Raw genomic sequence first — 18,835 nt, forward strand, 5'->3', positions numbered from 1 at the left:
GAAGGGTGGGGGGTGGGGAGAGAGAGAGAGAGTGGTGGGGGGTGGGGAGAGAGAGAGAGAGAGTGGGGGGGGGGTGGGGAGAGAGAGAGAGAGAGAGAGAGAGGGAGAGAGGTGGGGAGAGGGGGATGACAGGCAATCAAAGGTAAAGAAAAGAAAAATGAATGAAGAGGGAGATGGTGAAAGATAGAGATCAAGGAAATAAAGAGTGGAGAAAGAGGGGGGTTATACATTGTCAAAAGGAGAGAGAAACAGGAACAACACACACATCAGAAAACAGCGAGAATACACACTTACCGAGCCACTCACACATAGATACACACATAGATACGCACATAGATACACAACAACAACGCTCAACGACAACAGCACAAATACACACAGACATAATGATGAAAGGATGGAAAGAATGTTGAAATGGAGGGGAAGTTAGTACAGTACCTGTGTGTCTCCAGGGTTCTATCTGCTGTCCTCTTCATACCTGAGCTATGGAGTGACAGGGGGATGAGAGACGGGCCTCATCATGGGTTAAAGGGTACAGGGGGTGAGAGAACGGGCCTCATCATGGGTTAGAGTGTACAGGGAGATGAGAGACGGGCCTCATCATGGGTTAAAGGGTACAGGGGGGTGAGAGACGGGCCTCATCATGGGTTAGAGGGTACAGGGAGATGAGAGACGGGCCTCATCATGGGTTAGAGGGTACAGGGGGAGAGACGGGCCTCATCATGGGTTAGAGGGTACAGGGAGATGAGAGACGGGCCTCATCATGGGTTAGAGGGTACAGGGAGATGAGAGACGGGCCTCATCATGGGTTAGAGGGTACAGGGAGATGAGAGACGGGCCTCATCATGGGTTAGAGCGTAAAGGGGGATGAGAGATGGGCCTCATCATGGGTTAGAGGGGTACAGGGGGATGAGAGACGGGCCTCATCATGGGTTAGAGGGTACAGGGAGAGGAGAGACGGGCCTCATCATGGGTTAGAGGGTACAGGGGGGTGAGAGACGGGCCTCATCATGGGTTAAAGGGGTACAGGGGGGTGAGAGACGGGCCTCATCATGGGTTAGAGGGTAAAGGGAGATGAGAGACGGGCCTCATCATGGGTTAGAGGGTACAGGGGGGTGAGAGACGGGCCTCATCATGGGTTAGAGGGTACAGGGAGATGAGAGACAGGCCTCATCATGGGTTAAAGGGTACAGGGGGGTGAGAGACGGGCCTCATCATGGGTTAAAGGGGTACAGGGGGGTGAGAGACGGGCCTCATCATGGGTTAGAGGGTACAGGGGATGAGAGACGGGCCTCATCATGGGTTAGAGGGTACAGGGAGATGAGAGACGGTCCGCATCATGGGTTAGAGGGTGCAGGGAGATGAGAGACGGGCCTCATCATGGGTTAGAGCGTAAAGGGGGATGAGAGACGGGCCTCATCATGGGTTAGAGGGTACAGGGGGATGAGACGGGCCTCATCATGGGTTGGAGGGTAAAGGGGGATGAGAGACGGGCCTCATAATGGGTTAGAGGGTACAGGGAGATGAGAGACGGGCCTCATCATGGGTTAGAAGGTAAAGGGGGATGAGAGACGGGCCTCATCATGGGTTAGAGGGTAAAGGGGGATGAGAAACGGGCCTCATCATGGGTTAGAGGGTACAGGGAGATGAGAGACGGGCCTCATCATGGGTTAGAGGGTACAAGGAGATGAGAGACGGGCCTCATCATGGGTTAGAGGGGTACAGGGGGGTGAGTAGCAGGAGAGACACATCAGGGTAAGGGAGGCGTACCATGACATGAATGGATAACATAAATATAGAGATGACATTTTACACACTGACATTAACACAAATACACACACACACAAACCTATATACACACAAACACAGTGAAACGCTAATGGACATTGACACTTGAACACAGACTAAACCCCACAGAAAAAAACACACACCTACACCTCAACCTACCTGGTGTGTCTCATCCCAGCCGTTCTCGTCCCTGACGGCCAGCTTGGCGCGGTGGTGGAGCAGGGTCTCACAGCAGGAGGTGTCGCCCCCTGTCAGCACAGTGTGGTAGAGCGGAGTCAGCCCCCGCCGGTCCTTATAGTCCGGAGACGCACCCAGAGACAGCAAGGTCTATAGGGACACACCAGGTAGACACACATACTTACACTCTTAGAAAAAAGGTGCTATCTAGAACCTAAAAGGTTTCTTCGGCTGTCCCCGTAGGAGAACCCTCTAAATAACCCTTTTTAGTTCCAGGTAGAACCCTTTTGAGTTCCTTGTAGCATTGTGTTCTACATGGAACCCAAAAGAGTTCAACCTGGAACCAAAAAGGGTTCTCCTATGGGGACAGCCGAAAACCCCTTTACGAACCCTTTTTTCTAAGAGTGTATTAAACGATTAGTTGAATATCACTATAACATATGCGATATCATTATAAGAACATCATGACTGTATCTCAATACAAGACACTATGCACAGTGGGTCCATACATGCTCCTTTAATCCATGGATGTGAGTGTAAGGAGGTGTGTGTGTGTGTTTACCAGCAAGGCTGTGTGGCAGTGGCTGCGGACAGCCTTGTGTAGAGGTGTGAGTCCGTCCTTGGACCTGAAATCAAGATGAGCCCCTCCCAGCACCAGCCCCCGTATGGCCTCCCCTCCCCCCGGCTCACATTGCACGGCCAACGTCAGGGGGGTTTCTACAGAGGAGAGAGAGATGGAGCAATGGCGGGACGGAGGGGCTCATATATAATTAATCAGACAGACAGGAGTGGGGCCATGGAGTTATGACATGAACATCACAGCATCATGTCACTCTAGTCTACTGTAGTAGTACGGTATCTATTATCTGATAGTGGCAGATGCTGCCCCCTGGTGTTGCCAGGTGGAAGTGCACTTCACACTCCCAGCGACAGCAGGCTCTGTTGTGTGAGAGGATTGTTGCAGCACACCCAAAACTGCTAACAGTAGCTGCCTGTCTCCCACCTCGTTATATTATCTTAAATGAGACTCAAACTAACTGTCTCCTTTGCTTATTATAATCATCTTTAATAAAGTGTTAGATAGATAGAGCTTTGGGTAAGTGTGATTCAGAGTTGGAGAGAGTATTTTGGGGTTTTCAGGTCGAGGTTACAGAGGACAGCCATTAGCCATAGCTCCCACAGCTATCTTGGCTGTTAGCTAATTCAACTTGGATATGAACAGTTTGGTAGCTAGATGACAGGTTGTATGGCTGAAGGGCCTGGAAATGATCTCTAGGATGCTAAATATACAGTGGCCATATGCCCCACAAATGTTATGGGTCACTAAGAAGGATTTCAGACAGACAAACAGACAGACAGACAGACAGACAGACTAAATGGCTGATTGGTGCTAACTGACTGAGGAGAGGTCACAGGTCACCCTGGCAGCGGACAGCATCTGACAGCGTCTCACCTCCCGTGTCAGGGTCCTGGTAGTTGGGGTCAAGCCCTTTGTCCAAAAACTTGGCCATCTTGTCCACAGAGCCACTTTGGATATAGTCCATGAACTTCTTCAGACTGGCCTATGAGAGGCATGAGGGGATAGAGAGAGATGAGGGGACTGCAGAACCTAAGTGTTCTTTGGCTGTCCCCATAGGAGAACCCATTGAAGAACCCTTTTCGGTTCAAGGGTTCTACCTGGAACCAAAAGGGTTCTACCTGGAACCAAGAAGGGTTCTCCAATAGGGAAAGCCGAAGAACCATTTGGAACACTTTTTTCTAAGAGTGTGCCAGCACTGCGTTCCACAGAGAACAGAGTTGACACATTAATACTGGAGTTGTCTGCCACACAAAGCACAGCACAGCTAACACAGACACACAAGGCGTGTACACACACTGACAGCAAAGAGCGCACACACCCACACACACACGCATAAGTATGCACACACATACACACACACTCACGCCAACACATACACCTTCATACTGCACCAATGCATGCTACACACACTTATACCCACAATTCACATTGTGCCACACCCTTTGAAACAGACAACCAGTACCTTAGTGTGCAGTTTAGCCAGCTGTTTCTCATCTAGATTGGTCTGTTTGTACACTCTGGTCTTGTAACGAAACTAGAGAGAGAGAGAGAGAGACAGAGAGAGAGACAGAGAGAGACAGAGAGAGAGAGAGACAGAGAGACAGAGAGAGAGACAGAGAGAGACAGAGAGAGAGAGAGACAGAGAGACAGAGAGAGAGAGAGAGAGAGACAGAGAGACAGAGAGAGAGAGAGAGAGAGAGAGAGAGAGACAGAGAGAGAGAGGGGGGAGAGTTAATCCTGACTGGAAGGCCTTTTGTCCTCAATTCTCTCAGCTTTTGGCCTAGATCCACATGATGGAGCCTGCAGATGTATTGCAAAATGATGCTGTATCTAGTTTACCCATAACTTCCATCCTCCTCCTCGTCCTCCTCTCTCAACGAAAAAAGAAAAAAAGAAAGAAACGGCACAGGTTTACACTAGTTTCCAGCCACAGAGTGAGAGTAGCCCACAGAGTAACCTTACAGTGTAGCCCACAGAGTAACCTTACAGAGTAACCTTGCAGTGTAGCCCACAAAGTAACCTTACAGAATAACCTTACAGTGTAGCCCACAGAGTAACCGTACAGAGTAACCTTACAGAGTAACCTTACAGTGTAGCCCACAGAGTAACCTTACAGAGTAACCTTACAGTGTAGCCCACAGAGTAACCTTACAGAGTAACCTTACAGTGTAGCCCACAAAGTAACCGTACAGAATAACCTTACAGTGTAGCCCACAGAGTAACCTTACAGCGTAACCTTACAGTGTAGCCCACAGAGTAACCTTACAGAGTAACCTTACAGTGTAGCCCACAGAGTAACCTTACAGAGCAACCTTACAGAGTAACCTTACAGTGTAGCCCACAGAGTAACCTTACAGAATAACCTTACAGTATAGCCCACAGAGTAACCTTACAGAGTAACCTTACAGAGTAACCTTACAGTGTAGCCCACAGAGTAATCTTACAGAGTAACCATACAGTGTAGCCCACAGACTGAGAGTAGCCCACAGAGTAACCTTACAGTGTAACCTTACAGTGTAGCCCACAGAGTAACCTTACAGAGTAACCTTACAGTGTAGCCCACAGAGTAACCTTACAGAGTAACCTTACAGTGTAGCCCACAGAGTGAGAGTAGCCCACAGAGTAACCTTACAGTGTAACCTTACAGTGTAGCCCACAGAGTAACCTTACAGAGTAACCTTACAGTGTAGCCCACAGAGTAACCTTACAGAGTAACCTTACAGTGTAGCCCACAGAAAAAAACCTTACAGAGTAACCTTACAGTGTAGCCCACAGAGTAACCTTACAGAGTAACCTTACAGTGTAGCCCACAAAGTAACCTTACAGAATAACCTTACAGTGTAGCCCACAGAGTAACCTTACAGAGTAACCTTACAGTGTAGCCCACAGAGTAACCTTACAGAGCAACCTTACAGAGTACCCTTACAGAATAACCTTACAGTATAGCCCACAGAGTAACCGTACAGAGTAATCCACAGAGTAACCTTACAGTGTAGCCCACAGAGTAACCTTACATAGTAACCTTACAGTGTAGCCCACAGAGTGAGAGTAGCCCACAGAGTAACCTTACAGAGTAACCTTACAGTGTAGCCCACAGAGTAACCTTACAGAGTAACCTTACAGTGTAGCCCACAGAGTAACCTTACTGAGTAACCTTACAGTGTAGCCCACATAGTAACCTTACAGAATAACCTTACAGTATAGCCCACAGAGTAACCGTACAGAGTAACCTTACAGAGTAACCTTACAGTGTAGCCCACAGAGTAACCTTACAGAGTAACCTTACAGTGTAGCCCACAGAGTGAGAGTAGCCCACAGAGTAACCTTACAGTGTAACCTTACAGTGTAGCCCACAGAGTAACCTTACAGAGTAACCTTACAGTGTAGCCCACAGAGTAACCTTACAGAGTAACCTTACAGTGTAACCCACAGAGTAACCTTACAGTGTAACTTTACAGTGTAGCCCACAGAGTAACCTTACAGAGGAACCTTACAGAGTAACCTTACAGTGTAGCCCACAGAGTAACCTTACAGAGTAACCTTACAGTGTAGCCCACAGAGTAACCTTACAAAGTAACCTTACAGAGTAACCTTACAGTGTAGCCCACAGAGTAACCTTACAGAGTAACCTTACAGTGTAGCCCACAGAGTAACCTTACAAAGTAACCTTACAGAGTAACCTTACAGTGTAGCCCACAGAGTAACATTACAGAGTAACCTTACAGTGTAGCCCACAGAGTAACCTTACAGAGTAACCCACCGAGTAACCTTACAGAGTAACCCACAGAGTAACCTTACATAGTAACCCACAGAGTAACTGTACAGAGTAACCGTACAGCGTAACCTTACAGAGTAACCCACAGAGTAACCATATAGAGTAACCCTACAGTGTAACCTTAGAGAGTAACCTTACAGAGTAACCTTACAGAATAACCCACAGAGTAACTTTACAGAGTAACCCACAGAGTGAAAGTAACCTTACAGAGTAACCTTACAGAGTAACCCACAGAGTAACCTTACAGAGTAACCTTACAGAGTAACCCACAAAGCGAAAGTAACCTTACAGAGTAACCTTACAGAGTAACCCACAGAGTAACCTTACAGAGTAACCGTACAGAGCAACCCACAGAGTAACCTTACAGAGTAACCCACAGAGTGAGAGTAATCTTACAGTGTAGCCCACAGAGTAACCTTACAGAGTAATCCACAGAGTAACCTAACAGAGTAACACTACAGAGTAACCTTACAGAGTAACCCACAGAGTAACCTAACAGAGTAACCTTACAGAGTAACCTTACAGAGTAACCCACAGAGTGAGAGTAACCTTACAAAGTAACCTTACAGTATAGCCCACAGAGTAACCTTACAGAGTACCCCACAGAGTGGGAGTAACCTTACAGAGTAATCTTACAGTGTATCCCACAGAGTAACCTTACAGAGTAACCTAACAGAGTAACACTACAGAGTAACCTTACAGAGTAACCCACAGAGTAACCTAACAGAGTAACCTTACAGAGTAACCTTACAGAGTAACCCACAGAGTGAGAGTAACCTTACAAAGTAACCTTACAGTATAGCCCACAGAGTAACCTTACAGAGTACCCCACAGAGTGGGAGTAACCTTACAGAGTAACCTTACAGTGTAGCCCACAGAGTGAGAGTAACCTTACAGAGTGACATTACAGAGTAACCCACAGAGTGAGAGTAACCTTACAGAGTAACCCACAGAGTGAGAGTAACCTTACAGTGTAGCCCACAGAGTGAGAGTAACCTTACAGAGTAACCTTACAGTGTAGCCCACAGAGTGAGAGTAACCTTACAGAGTGACCTTAAAGAGTAACCCACAGAGTGAGAGTAACCTTACAGTGTAGCCCACAGAGTGAGAGTAACCTTACAGAGTAACCTTACAGAGTAACCCACAGAGTGAGAGTAACATTACAGAGTAACCTTACAGAGTAACCCACAGAGTGAGAGTAACCTTACAGTGTAGCCCTAAGAGTGAGAGTAACCTTACAGTGTAGCCCAAAGAGTGAGAGTAACCTTACAGAGTAACCTTACAGAGTGAGAGTAACCTTACAGTGTAACCCTACATAGTAACCTTACAGTGTAATCTCCAGAGTAACCTAACAGAGTAACCTTACAGAGTAACCTTACAGAGTAACCCACAGAGTGAGAGTAACCTTACAGAGTAACCAACAGAGTGAGAGTAACCTTACAGTGTAACCTTACATCCAGGCTGTATATACCTCCAGATATGGTACCCCCTTCTCAAAGGATTGTGGGTACTCTCTCAGCATCTTCTCCTCCTCCAGGAACTTGGCGTCATGGCCTTCGGTGGCTGGTTGGAACAAGCCGTAGTTCAACACATCCCGCAACGAATCGGTCAGAGAACATAGCACCTGCTGCTTGGCCTTCCAAACGGTCGCATCCGGGTTGAACCGCAAACACTTCTGCAGAGGAGACGGGGAGAGAAGGGGAGAGAGAGAGGGAGAGAGAGAGAGGGAGAGAGAGAGAGGGAGAGAGAGGAGAGAGAGGGTTCAATGGTGGTGCTTATAGAGGAGAGATAGAGGGTGGAGAGAGGAAGGGGTAGTTGGGGTTTAGATGAAAACACTAAAGAAGAAAAGTAAGGAAAAGGAAAGCATTGAACTGTAAAGTAGAAAAGTAACAGCAATTTAACAGTCTAGACTGAGGGAAGGGTCCTGGTGCAGTATTAGTGTGTCTGTCAGAAGTGGAGAACCGCTCCTCGCTGCAGTACTGCTGTTATTACCATTCTGAACCACTAGGGAGAGACATTTTGAGTCCACCACAGGGACCAGTGATGTGTATGGTTTTATACAGTAAGGAGATATGAATGGCTGATTGTACTGTCTCCTCTGACCAGTGAGCTCCTTTATGGCTCCTTTATGGTGAGATGAATATAATATTTGATTGTGCTGTATCATACACGCACAGTTAGCTTTGGATCCACATCTGTTTCTGTAGATCATGAATCAAACAGTCTTCCTCTCTTTCTCTCTCTCTCTCTGGTGTGAGTCTGGGCTGAGGCTGAGGTAGAGCAGGCCATTCCCCTGACCTTGAAGCAGCTGTGTGATTGGTCCTTCTGGAGAGCAGCTGGATCTCTCGCTTGCTGCTTCTGCATGCATGGATGTATGCTCCACAGCTCAATACATCTCACTAACGTGTTTAACCCCCTCTTTCTGTCTTAGTCTCTCCCTCACTGACTGTCTCACACACTCTCTCTGTCTGAAAGGCTCTGTGTGTGTGTGTGTGTGTGTGTGTGTGTGTGTGTGTGTGTGTGTGTGTGTGTGTGTGTGTGTGTGTGTGTGTGTGTGTGTGTGTGTGTGTGTGTTTGAGGGAGGGAGGGAGAGAGAGAGAGAGAGAGTGAGCATGGAATAATGTGCAGAGGTGTAAAATGTCTTTCTCCCTCTCTTTTATTCAGTCTGGGTTTGTGCACAGCCAACCAAATCACTATGGCAACCAGTTCATTAGTGGAGCAAGCTCCTTGTTGCCATAGAGACAATCCTGTGTTCCCTTGGAGATGGAGAACTATGGGATAAAGTGAGAGAGTGCCCGTGCCTGTGTGTATGTGTGTTTTACAGTGAGATGGAGAACGAGAGAGGTGGAGTCAGGGGGAGGAAAGGGTTTATGTATGAGAGAGGGAGAGAGAGGGAGCGAGGGAGGGATATAGAGAGGGAAGGAGGGAGTGAGAGAAAAAGAGAGATGGAGAAAGAGAGACATTGAAAGGGAGTAGGTGTGTCAGCATGCAATAGATCGTTTCTTACACACACGCTGACATACTGCACCAACATGTACATTCAATCACACACTAGAATTAACACTCAGTCCCTTCAAAAAACACACACACAAACAGAATGCAAGCTAGGGAAGCTAAATATAATCTGAGATCATTGAGGAGGAGGAGAAAGTTTATCAATACAGCATAATGCATGAAGAATATTCCCTTAATCACCATCATTATTGTTTCAATTATTGTGACACTCTTTATATAATTACTGTAATTCTGCTTTTACATTGTTGTATGTTTTATTAACCCATTCACCACCCTCTTCAGAGGACACGTCTTCTTTGTTTTTTACAGCTTTTCTACTTCATATACATACATTTTACATAAAGATTTTACATATACTGTACATTTTAATTGTGCAGTTAATCTTAAGGGCATTAGCACATTTGTTTAAGACAGGAGAGGTTCTGTTCAACACCAAAGCAGGTGGGAGAAGAGGAACGGGTGGATATATACCTGCTGATATACCTATGTACCTACCTACATATACCTACTGATTGGTTGAAATGACTCAAACTCTCTCATGAGCCCTCCACTCCAGACTAACTCTTTACAGACTTCTAACAGAGAGGAAGACCATCTCTGCTTCTGAGTCTGACTGGTTCTGACTTACTGTTATTGATTCAGTATTATAGACTAACAACTAGCTGTAGGTTGAGGCAGCTTACATATTGACTGTCACTTCTCTCTTTTACACTCATATTGCAGTCAGGTCCGTAGCTACATATAAAGACACCGAGGTCCGGATCTTTGCAATTTTTCAGAATTTGAAAAATATATATTTTGGGAACTCGGTCGTGGTCTCAACTTACTGTTGAGAATTAGAATAGTAGAATACACAAGGTGACATTTCAAAACGTGGTTGTTCATCAGCAGTTTTCCTCCCTATATGTCCCACACTCACAGTCACTCAATTAGTCCATATCTGTTAAAAAATGTAGATTGGTAAATTAATCTACTTAGTCTAGCCAGCCATCTAAAGTAATCATGGTTGAATTACCAACCGGGCATGCAGGGCACTTCCCCAGGGGCCCTGACCTCCAAAGGGACCCCATTGATTTTGTAAGTCACTGAGATATCATATTAACATGGTATAAGTCATGGCAAATGTGTAGAATTGCAGGAAATTACTACAACAAAAATTCTGTAAATCTGTTTACCTTTTGCTAATAAAGTACTTTTTCTGCTAACAGATCCCTGTATGTTTTTAATCCCGGTGCTGAATTAATGTGAGTTAATTCGGCTAACTGTATTGCTAATAGGCTATATGTTTGTAGATGAGTTAATGAGGCTAACTGTATTGCTAATAGGCTATATGTTTGTAGATGAGTTAATGCGGCTAACTGTATTGCTAATAGGCTATATGTTTGTAGATGAGTTAATGAGGCTAACTGTATTGCTAATAGGCTATATGTTTGTAGATTAGTTAATGAGGCTAACTGTATTGCTAATAGGCTATATGTTTGTAGATGAGTTAATGAGGCTAACTGTATTGCTAACAGGCTATATGTTTGTAGATGAGTTAATGAGGCTAACTGTATTGCTAATAGGCTATATGTTTGTAGATGAGTTAATGAGGCTAACTGTATTGCTAATAGGCTATATGTTTGTAGATGAGTTAATGAGGCTAACTGTATTGCTAATAGGCTATATGTTTGTAAATGAGTTAATGCGGCTAACTGTATTGCTAATAGGCTATATGTTTGTAGATGAGTTAATGAGGCTAACTGTATTGCTAACAGGCTATATGTTTGTAGATGAGTTAATGAGGCTAACTGTATTGCTAATAGGCTATATGTTTGTAGATGAGTTAATGAGGCTAACTGTATTGCTAATAGGCTATATGTTTGTAGATGAGTTAATGAGGCTAACTGTATTGCTAATAGGCTATATGTTTGTAAATGAGTTAATGCGGCTAACTGTATTGCTAATAGGCTATATGTTTGTAGATGGACTGAGGTGAATGAAGCTAGAGCAACTCAGGCAATAATGGTTGGGTCCTTTTTGCTTGTTTTTGCTGTTCTCCAAATTTCAATGTAGAGTTTTTAAATGGTACAGAAATGCAGTATATGAGCTTCAACTTTATTAAAATATTTTGTAAGGAGTGGGATTTCACCCCCACCCCCTCTCACTCACTCACTCACTCACTCTATTGATTTATTATATCTTTGTCCATGTTACTCTTTCTCCATCTTCTTGTATCTGTGCTGACATTCGTTATCTCTGCAGACTATAGTATGGGCCTCCCGCTCTCTCTCCTTCCTACCTTCCTTCCTTCCTTTCTTTCTTCCTTCTCTCTCTCTCTCTCTCCTACCCTCCGGCCCTTTTCTGCAGGGCAAGTGCAGCGGGATTAGCAGCCTTTAATGAGAACTATGGGGAAATAACCACCCCCTCTCTCCCACTAAGTTTGTCAATTTCTCTCTCCGTTTCTCCTTCGGCCTCTCTCACTACCTCTTTCCCATCTATTTGCTATGTTCCCCCTCTCTAGCTACCTCACAGTCACACAGTCTTCCTTTCCACATTCCTTTCAGCCCCGTTTCCCTCCCTCCTTCCATCCCCTGTCCTCTCCTCTCCTCTCTTCACCCTCTTATCTGGCTCTGCCTCTCTTATCTGGGCCCCTCTTCACCTCTGGCTGAGCACTGAGAAGGTCCTTACAAGGCTTACAGTTGTTGGTCTACTCTAAATGTATGTCAATGGGATGATACTATGTTTATACAGCAGGTAAGATGACTATGTATAGATGTACTATATACTGTATGTGTAGGTAAATATATAGCAGGGGGTATGTGGGCACTTCTTAGCCAGTTGTGGAAATCCTCAATTCTTAACATTTGTGTTTATGAGCTGCTGTCCGTCTCTCCATGATCTCATTACAATACAATTAACCAGCAATTAGAGTTTATTGAGGGCGAATTAGCTGACATGTAGAACAGGCCTAATACACTGAGATTATACAAACATATTATCCCACTGCACAGGAGAGAAGGAGATAGGAGAGAGGAGAAGAGAGAGAGAGAAGAGAGAGAGAGAGAAGAGAGAGATGGGAAGAAGTGAGGTAAGGAGGGTGAAGGGACGGTGTGAAAGACAAAAGGAGAGAAGGACGATATGAGATGGAGGGACGTCAGGAGAGAGGAGAAATAGAGGACAGGATATTGCCCTACTCCTCAGAAACATCTGGAAGTCATGTGGTGTCACTGACCATAACGTGGCAGCACTAATTGTAGTATTGGTTATCTTAGATCATGTCAAAATACTGTACATGTTCCTTCCATAAGACACAGAGAAAGGATCTTGGGTAACCAATTCCCCAGCATGCTTCTCACTGTTCGCACACACAGCGGAGCGAGGGAACAAGTAACAGCAGGAGATCCACAGAATACAGTAATACACAGTACTACACAGTAATACACAGTACTACACACTCGTATAGTCATCAAAACACATTCAAATCAGCACACAGACACATACAGTGCATTCAGAAAGTATTGAGACCCCTTCCCATTTTCCACATTTTGTTACATTACAGCCTTATTCTAAAATTAATTAAATACAACAAAACAGAAATACCTTATTTATATAAGTATTCAGACCCTTTGCTATGAGACTCAACATTTTCCATTGATCATCCTTGAGATGTTTCTTCAACTTGATTGGAGTCCACCTGTGGTAAATTCAATTGATTGGACATGATTTGGAAAGGCACACACCTGTCTATATAAGGTCCCACAGTTGACAATGCATGTCAGAGCAAAAACCAAGACATGAGGTCGAAGGAATTGTCCGTAGAGCTCCGAGACAGGATTGTGTGGGCCCACAGATCTGGGTAAGGGTACCAAAAAATGTGTGCAGCATTGAATGTCTTCAAGAACACAGTGGCCTCTATCATTCTTAAATGGAAGAAGTTTGGAACCACCATGACTGTTCCTAGAGCTGGCTGCCAGGGCAAACTGTGCAATTGGGGGAGAAGGGCCTTGGTCAGGGAGGTGGTCAGGATTGAGGGAAAGATGAACAGAGCAAAGTACAGAGAGATCCTTGATGAAAACCTGCTGCAGAGCACTCAGTACCTCAGACTGGGGGCAAAGGTTCACCTTCAAACAGGACAATGACCCTGAGCACACAGCCAAGACAACGCAGGAGTGGCTTCGGGACAAGTCTCTGAATGTCCTTGAGTGGCCCAGCCAGAGCCCGGACTTGAACCCGATTGAACATCTCTGGAGAGACCTGAAAATAGCTGTGCAGTAAAGCTCCCCACCCAACCTAACAGAGCTTGAGAGGATCTGCAGAGAAGAATGGGAGAAACTCCCCAAATACAAGTGTGCCAAGCTTGTAGCATCATAACCAAGAAGACAAGAGGATGTAATTGCTGCCAAGGGTGCTTCAACAAAGTACTGAGTAAAGGGTCTGAATACTTGTGTAAATGTGAGATTTCCACCTGTTTTTGCTTTGTCATTATGGGGTATTGTGTGTAGATTGATGACTATTTAACAATAAATAAATAAAAATGCAAATACATTTTTGAATAAGGCTGTAACGTTACAAAATGTGGAACAAGTCAAGCGCTCTGAATACTTTCCCGACTGTAATACACTCACACACATGTCAAACAAGATGCATAGGGGGATAGGGGATACTGTCAAAAAATCACATATGTTCACATTTGGAGTTCCCTTGTTTGTAAAGTGGTGGTGTGTGGTTGAGTAAAAAGAGCATCGGCTTTCATGTAGCATGTATATCACCCCACTCTACACTTCTCTCTCTCTCTCTCTCTCTCTCTCTCTCACACACACACACACCACAGTCCCCAATCTCTCTGCTCTTAGTAATTCAATTTACAGCACAATCAAATGATTCATGATCCATTAGGTCCTGATACTCATCTGAGAGAGAGAGAGACAGAGAGAGAGAGACAGAGAGACAGAGCATCCTGGATTGAAATTTCACTGGTTTCTGTTTGTCTAGGTGGGGAGAGATTGACATGTCACTGGTTTCTGTTTGTCTAGGTGAGGAGAGATTGGCATGTCACTGGTTTCTGTTTGTCTAGGTGGGGGAGATTGACATTTCACTGGTTTCTGTTTGTCTAGGTGGGGGAGATTGACATTTCACTGGTTTCTGTTTGTCTAGGTGGGGGAGATTGACATTTCACTGGTTTCTCTTTGTCTAGGTGGGGGAGATTGACATGTCACTGGTTTCTGTTTGTCTAGGTGGGGGAGATTGACATGTCACTGGTTTCTGTTTGTCTAGGTGGGGAGAGATTGACATGTCACTGGTTTCTGTTTGTCTAGGTGGGGGGAGATTGACATGTCACTGGTTTCTGTTTGTCTAGGTGGGGGGAGATTGACCCAGAGATGTCCCATACTAGCTATCACATTCTGAAGAAAACCTGACTGTGGATTGGTCTCACCTACAACTTGTCTATTCCACCATGCTCTGCTCTGTGGGGGATATGAGGGTATCATGGTTCAGACCAGTCTCTCTCTGTCTCTCTCTCTCTCTCTCTGTCTCTCAATTCAATTCAATTCAAGGGGCTTTATTAGCATGGGAAACATGTGTTAACATTGCCAAAGCAAGTGAGGTAGATAATATACAAAAGTGAAATAAACAATAAAAATTAACAGTAAACATTACACATACAGAAGTTTCAAAACAATAAAGACATTACAAATGTCATATTATATATATTATATATATTATATGCCACTGTGTACTCTATGTTTAGGGCCAAATAGCATTCTAGTTTGCTCTGTTTTTTTTGTTAATTCTTTCCAATGTGTCAAATAATTATATTTTTGTTTTCTCATGATTTGGTTGGGTCTAATTGTGTTGTTGTCCTGGAGCTCTGTGGGGTGTGTTTATGTTTGTGAACAGAGCCCCAGGACCAGCTTGCTTAGGGGACTCTTCTCCAGGTTCATCTCTCTGTAGGTGATGGCTTTGTTATGGAAGGTTTTGGAGTCGCTTCCTTTTAGGTGGTTGTAGAATTTAACGACTCTTTTCTGGATTTTGATAATTAGTGGGTATCGGCCTAATTCTGCTCTGCATGCATTATTTGGTGTTCTACGTTGTACACGGAGGATATTTTTGCAGAATTCTGCATGCAGAGTTTCAATTTGGTGTTTGTCCCATTTTGTGAAGTCTTGGTTGGTGAGCGGACCCCAGACCTCACAACCATAAAGGGTAATGGGCTCTATGACTGATTCAAGTATTTTTAGCAAGATCCTAATTGGTATGTTGAAATTTATGTCCCTTTTGATGGCATAGAATGCCCTTCTTGCCTTGTCTCAGATCGTTCACAGCTTTGTGGAAGTTACCTGTGGCGCTGATGTTTAGGCTAAGGTATGTATCGTTTTTTTGTGTGCTCTAGGGCAACAGTGTCTAGATGGAATTTGTAGTTGTGGTCCTGCCGACTGGACTTTTTTGGAACACCATTATTTTGGTCTTACTGAGATTTACTGTCAGGGCCCAGGTCTGGCAGAATCTGTGCAGAATATCTAGGTGCTGCTGTAGGCCCTCCTTGGTTGGTGACAGAAGCACCCTCTCTCTGTCTCTCTCTCTCGGTCTCTCTCTGTCTCTCTCTGTCTGTCTCTCCCTGGCTGTCTCTCTCTCTCTCTATCTCTCTCTGTCTGTATCTGTCTGTCTCTGTCTCTCTCTGTCTGTCTCTCCCTGGCTGTCTCTCTCTCTGTCTGTCTCTCTCTTTCTCTCTCTGTCTGTATCTGTCTGTCTCTGTCTCTCTCTATCTCTCTCTGTCTGTCTCTGTCTCTCTCTGTCTGTCTCTCCCTGGCTGTCTCTCTCTCTGTCTGTCTCTCTATATCTATTTGTCTCTGTCTGTCTCTCTGTCTCTCTTGGTCTCTTTTTCTCTCACTCTGTCTCTGTATTTCTATTCTGTAAAACAGCTAGGTCACCTTGAAACTCTCTCTCAGTTCAGTCACTGTGCTGACAGGATCAAACCGTGTGTTTCTGCTGCTGAGGCGCTGTGTGTGTACGCGCACGTGTGTGTGTGTGTGTGTGTGTGTGTGTGAACACACTTCGCCCTTATGTCTTAGTGGATCTGAAGAAGTACTCTGGGAGAATGTCTGCCTAGCTTTGCAGATTCGAATTGTCGAGACATTGAGAAAAAAGACAAAATATGTACGTTCCCAAACACCGAGAGACACAAGAACAGGTCAGAAGTCAAGCAACTACTGTGAAGAGTTCAAGATGTAAACCCCCAGCATACTCACCAACAGTTGAACTGGGCGTCAGTGGTTGTATGGGGGAGAAGTAGTGACTGTCTGTTTGATGGAAGTGTGAATGGGGGTGGTCCTGAAGGTTGGTTATAGGGTGTGGTACTGACTGTCAGTGGTCATAATGTTTGTATTTATTGATGCCAGTGGTTGCTATACGAATGTAGGATCTTAATTTGATCACTCTTTTGTTGCTGAGAATTCTCCTGCGAGGCAGAAAATGCTAACTTATTGTGTATTTGAGTTTTAACAAGGCTTCTAAAGTTTGTAATTTCCACTTTGACATTTCAGACTTGATTTTCCCTTAAAATGTATCAACCCTTCCAAAAATGTTCATTAATTATGATCCACATAATAATTCACATTTCCTGTTGCTGCAGGATTATTTTCCTGCTGTAGCAAACTGACTCAAATTAAGATCCTACATCTGTAGGGGTGGTACAATAGGTGTGATGTCACTGACCGTCTGTTTGATGTCGGGGATGCCGATGCGGAACACCATCATGGCGATGTGGGCGTCCTCTGACGGCGCCCTGCTGGAGCTATGCTCTCTCAGCCTCTTCTGCTGCTGCTGCTGATTGGCTGGCTGTTGATGGGTGGGTCCATGGTTGGACGAATAAGGGTTTACTGTGTGCCCAATGTTGCCGGGTCGTATCTGTCTGTCTCCTGTGGGTCGTCCAGTCATTTTGCCTAATTGCCTGTGCCCCTCATCCCTGCCTCCTCGCGACATGCCCCCTCCTCGCCTGACTTCCTCCACTTCCTCTTCTTCCTCTTCTCCCTCCAGCTCTCCATTCTCCCCATCTTCTCCCTCTGCATCACGGTCATCTTCCTCACCCTCCTCTTCTTCATCTTCCTCCTCCTCTTCCTCGTCCTCTGCCCCAGGATATAGATGTCTATTGTTTCCCAGCATCCTTTGCTGCTCCTCGTCACTGGAGAGGGGGCTGAGCGGCATTGTCATGGCGACAGGGAGGGTGGCACAAACGGCAGCGGCATCATTCCCCAAGACTCACTGAGGAGGAGAAAGGAGAAGAGGAGAACCATGAAAGGTCAAGAGAGAGAGAGAGAGAGAGAGAGAGAGAGAGAGAGAGAGAGAGAGACAGAGAGAGAGAGAGAGAGAGAGAGAGAGAGAGAGAGAGAGACAGAGAGAGACAGAGAGAGAGAGAGAAAGAGAGACAGAGAGAGAGAGAGAGAGAGAGAGAGAGAGAGAGAGAGAGTTCCAAGGACAATCCTAAAAACTCAACCAGCAGCCCCAGTGTCTGTCGGGGTTCCTACACTGTTTCATGTCCTGACTCTGGTCACTATGGGAACAGACTGACTCCTTTCATTCTGCCTTTTCACTGTCACCATGCGCTGCCATTTCATCACAATGTATTCTTCAACACCTCCCATATAAATATCTATGCAATAGATCTTCCACCTCTGCTCTATAAATAGTAGACATACATAATACTGCCCTGGTAGCCAGTGCCTTGATAAATACTACATCTATAGACTGACCACAATGACTGTTATACTGTCAAGAGCACCACTGAAACTACAAACATTACACTACTACTGCAAACAATACAATACACACTGTAGACTACCTCTACACACTCACACATTTGACTAGACTAGACTATAACACTTCACAGTAGCATGAAACAGTCTTCAACCTCACCTCTCAGAGTGGAGAGAACAATTTCAGAGCGTCTGTGATGCACCTCGGACTGCAGACAGTGCACTACAAGCTGGAGAGTGTTCAGGTCAGTCCCTAGTGGATACTAGGCAGCATTGCGCTCTGTGAGTTTCAGCACCACTCCATACAGGACAGCTCCCCACAGCTAAAACAGCATGTTCAAGTGGCCACACAACACAATTCACACCAGCTGAAGAGGACGAACCCAAATTCTGAAACTGACCCTGCCCTCCTGACATCTACCACATAGCACACACCCACATCCGTTACAATACAACACAACTATATCAACAATGAATACCCAGAAACAAAGGCAAAAAGAGAGATAGCACTGCCAATAAAACTGCCTAAATTGTGATGTTTTATCTCTGGGTGCTCATTTAAACGTTCATTTTGAAAACATCCAATATCCTGTCGCTCATTGTGTTCGAGCTATTTCACTTTGAATGCACCCAAGCATAGGAGAGTAATGAACTGTAAATTGAACATGTGTGTGTGTGTGTGTGTGTGTGTGTGTGTGTGTGTGTGTGTGTGTGTGTGTGTGTGTGTGTGTGTGTAAGATGGTTGAAAGACACAGGGAAGAGAGGGGC

At 45.1% G+C, this 18,835-nt stretch overlaps 1 protein-coding gene across 1 annotated transcript in view; it reads right to left on the reverse strand.

The window, feature by feature from the left end:
* LOC139364997 (SH3 and multiple ankyrin repeat domains protein 1-like) overlaps nucleotides 1-18,835 on the reverse strand; it is a 106,114-nt gene that overhangs the window by 37,217 nt on the left and 50,062 nt on the right. Inside the window, exons 2-7 of the mRNA XM_071102295.1 lie at nucleotides 17,031-17,576; nucleotides 7,792-7,995; nucleotides 4,008-4,079; nucleotides 3,419-3,527; nucleotides 2,528-2,682; nucleotides 1,948-2,115 (exon numbers count right to left, since the gene is read on the reverse strand). Coding sequence (XP_070958396.1) covers nucleotides 1,948-2,115; nucleotides 2,528-2,682; nucleotides 3,419-3,527; nucleotides 4,008-4,079; nucleotides 7,792-7,995; nucleotides 17,031-17,525 — 1,203 coding nt within the window. The 5' untranslated portion in view covers nucleotides 17,526-17,576. The remainder of the gene's footprint in view (nucleotides 1-1,947; nucleotides 2,116-2,527; nucleotides 2,683-3,418; nucleotides 3,528-4,007; nucleotides 4,080-7,791; nucleotides 7,996-17,030; nucleotides 17,577-18,835) is intronic.

This window comes from Oncorhynchus clarkii, chromosome 13 (assembly GCF_045791955.1).
Source record: "Oncorhynchus clarkii lewisi isolate Uvic-CL-2024 chromosome 13, UVic_Ocla_1.0, whole genome shotgun sequence".
Classification (NCBI taxonomy): Eukaryota; Metazoa; Chordata; class Actinopteri; order Salmoniformes; family Salmonidae; genus Oncorhynchus; species Oncorhynchus clarkii.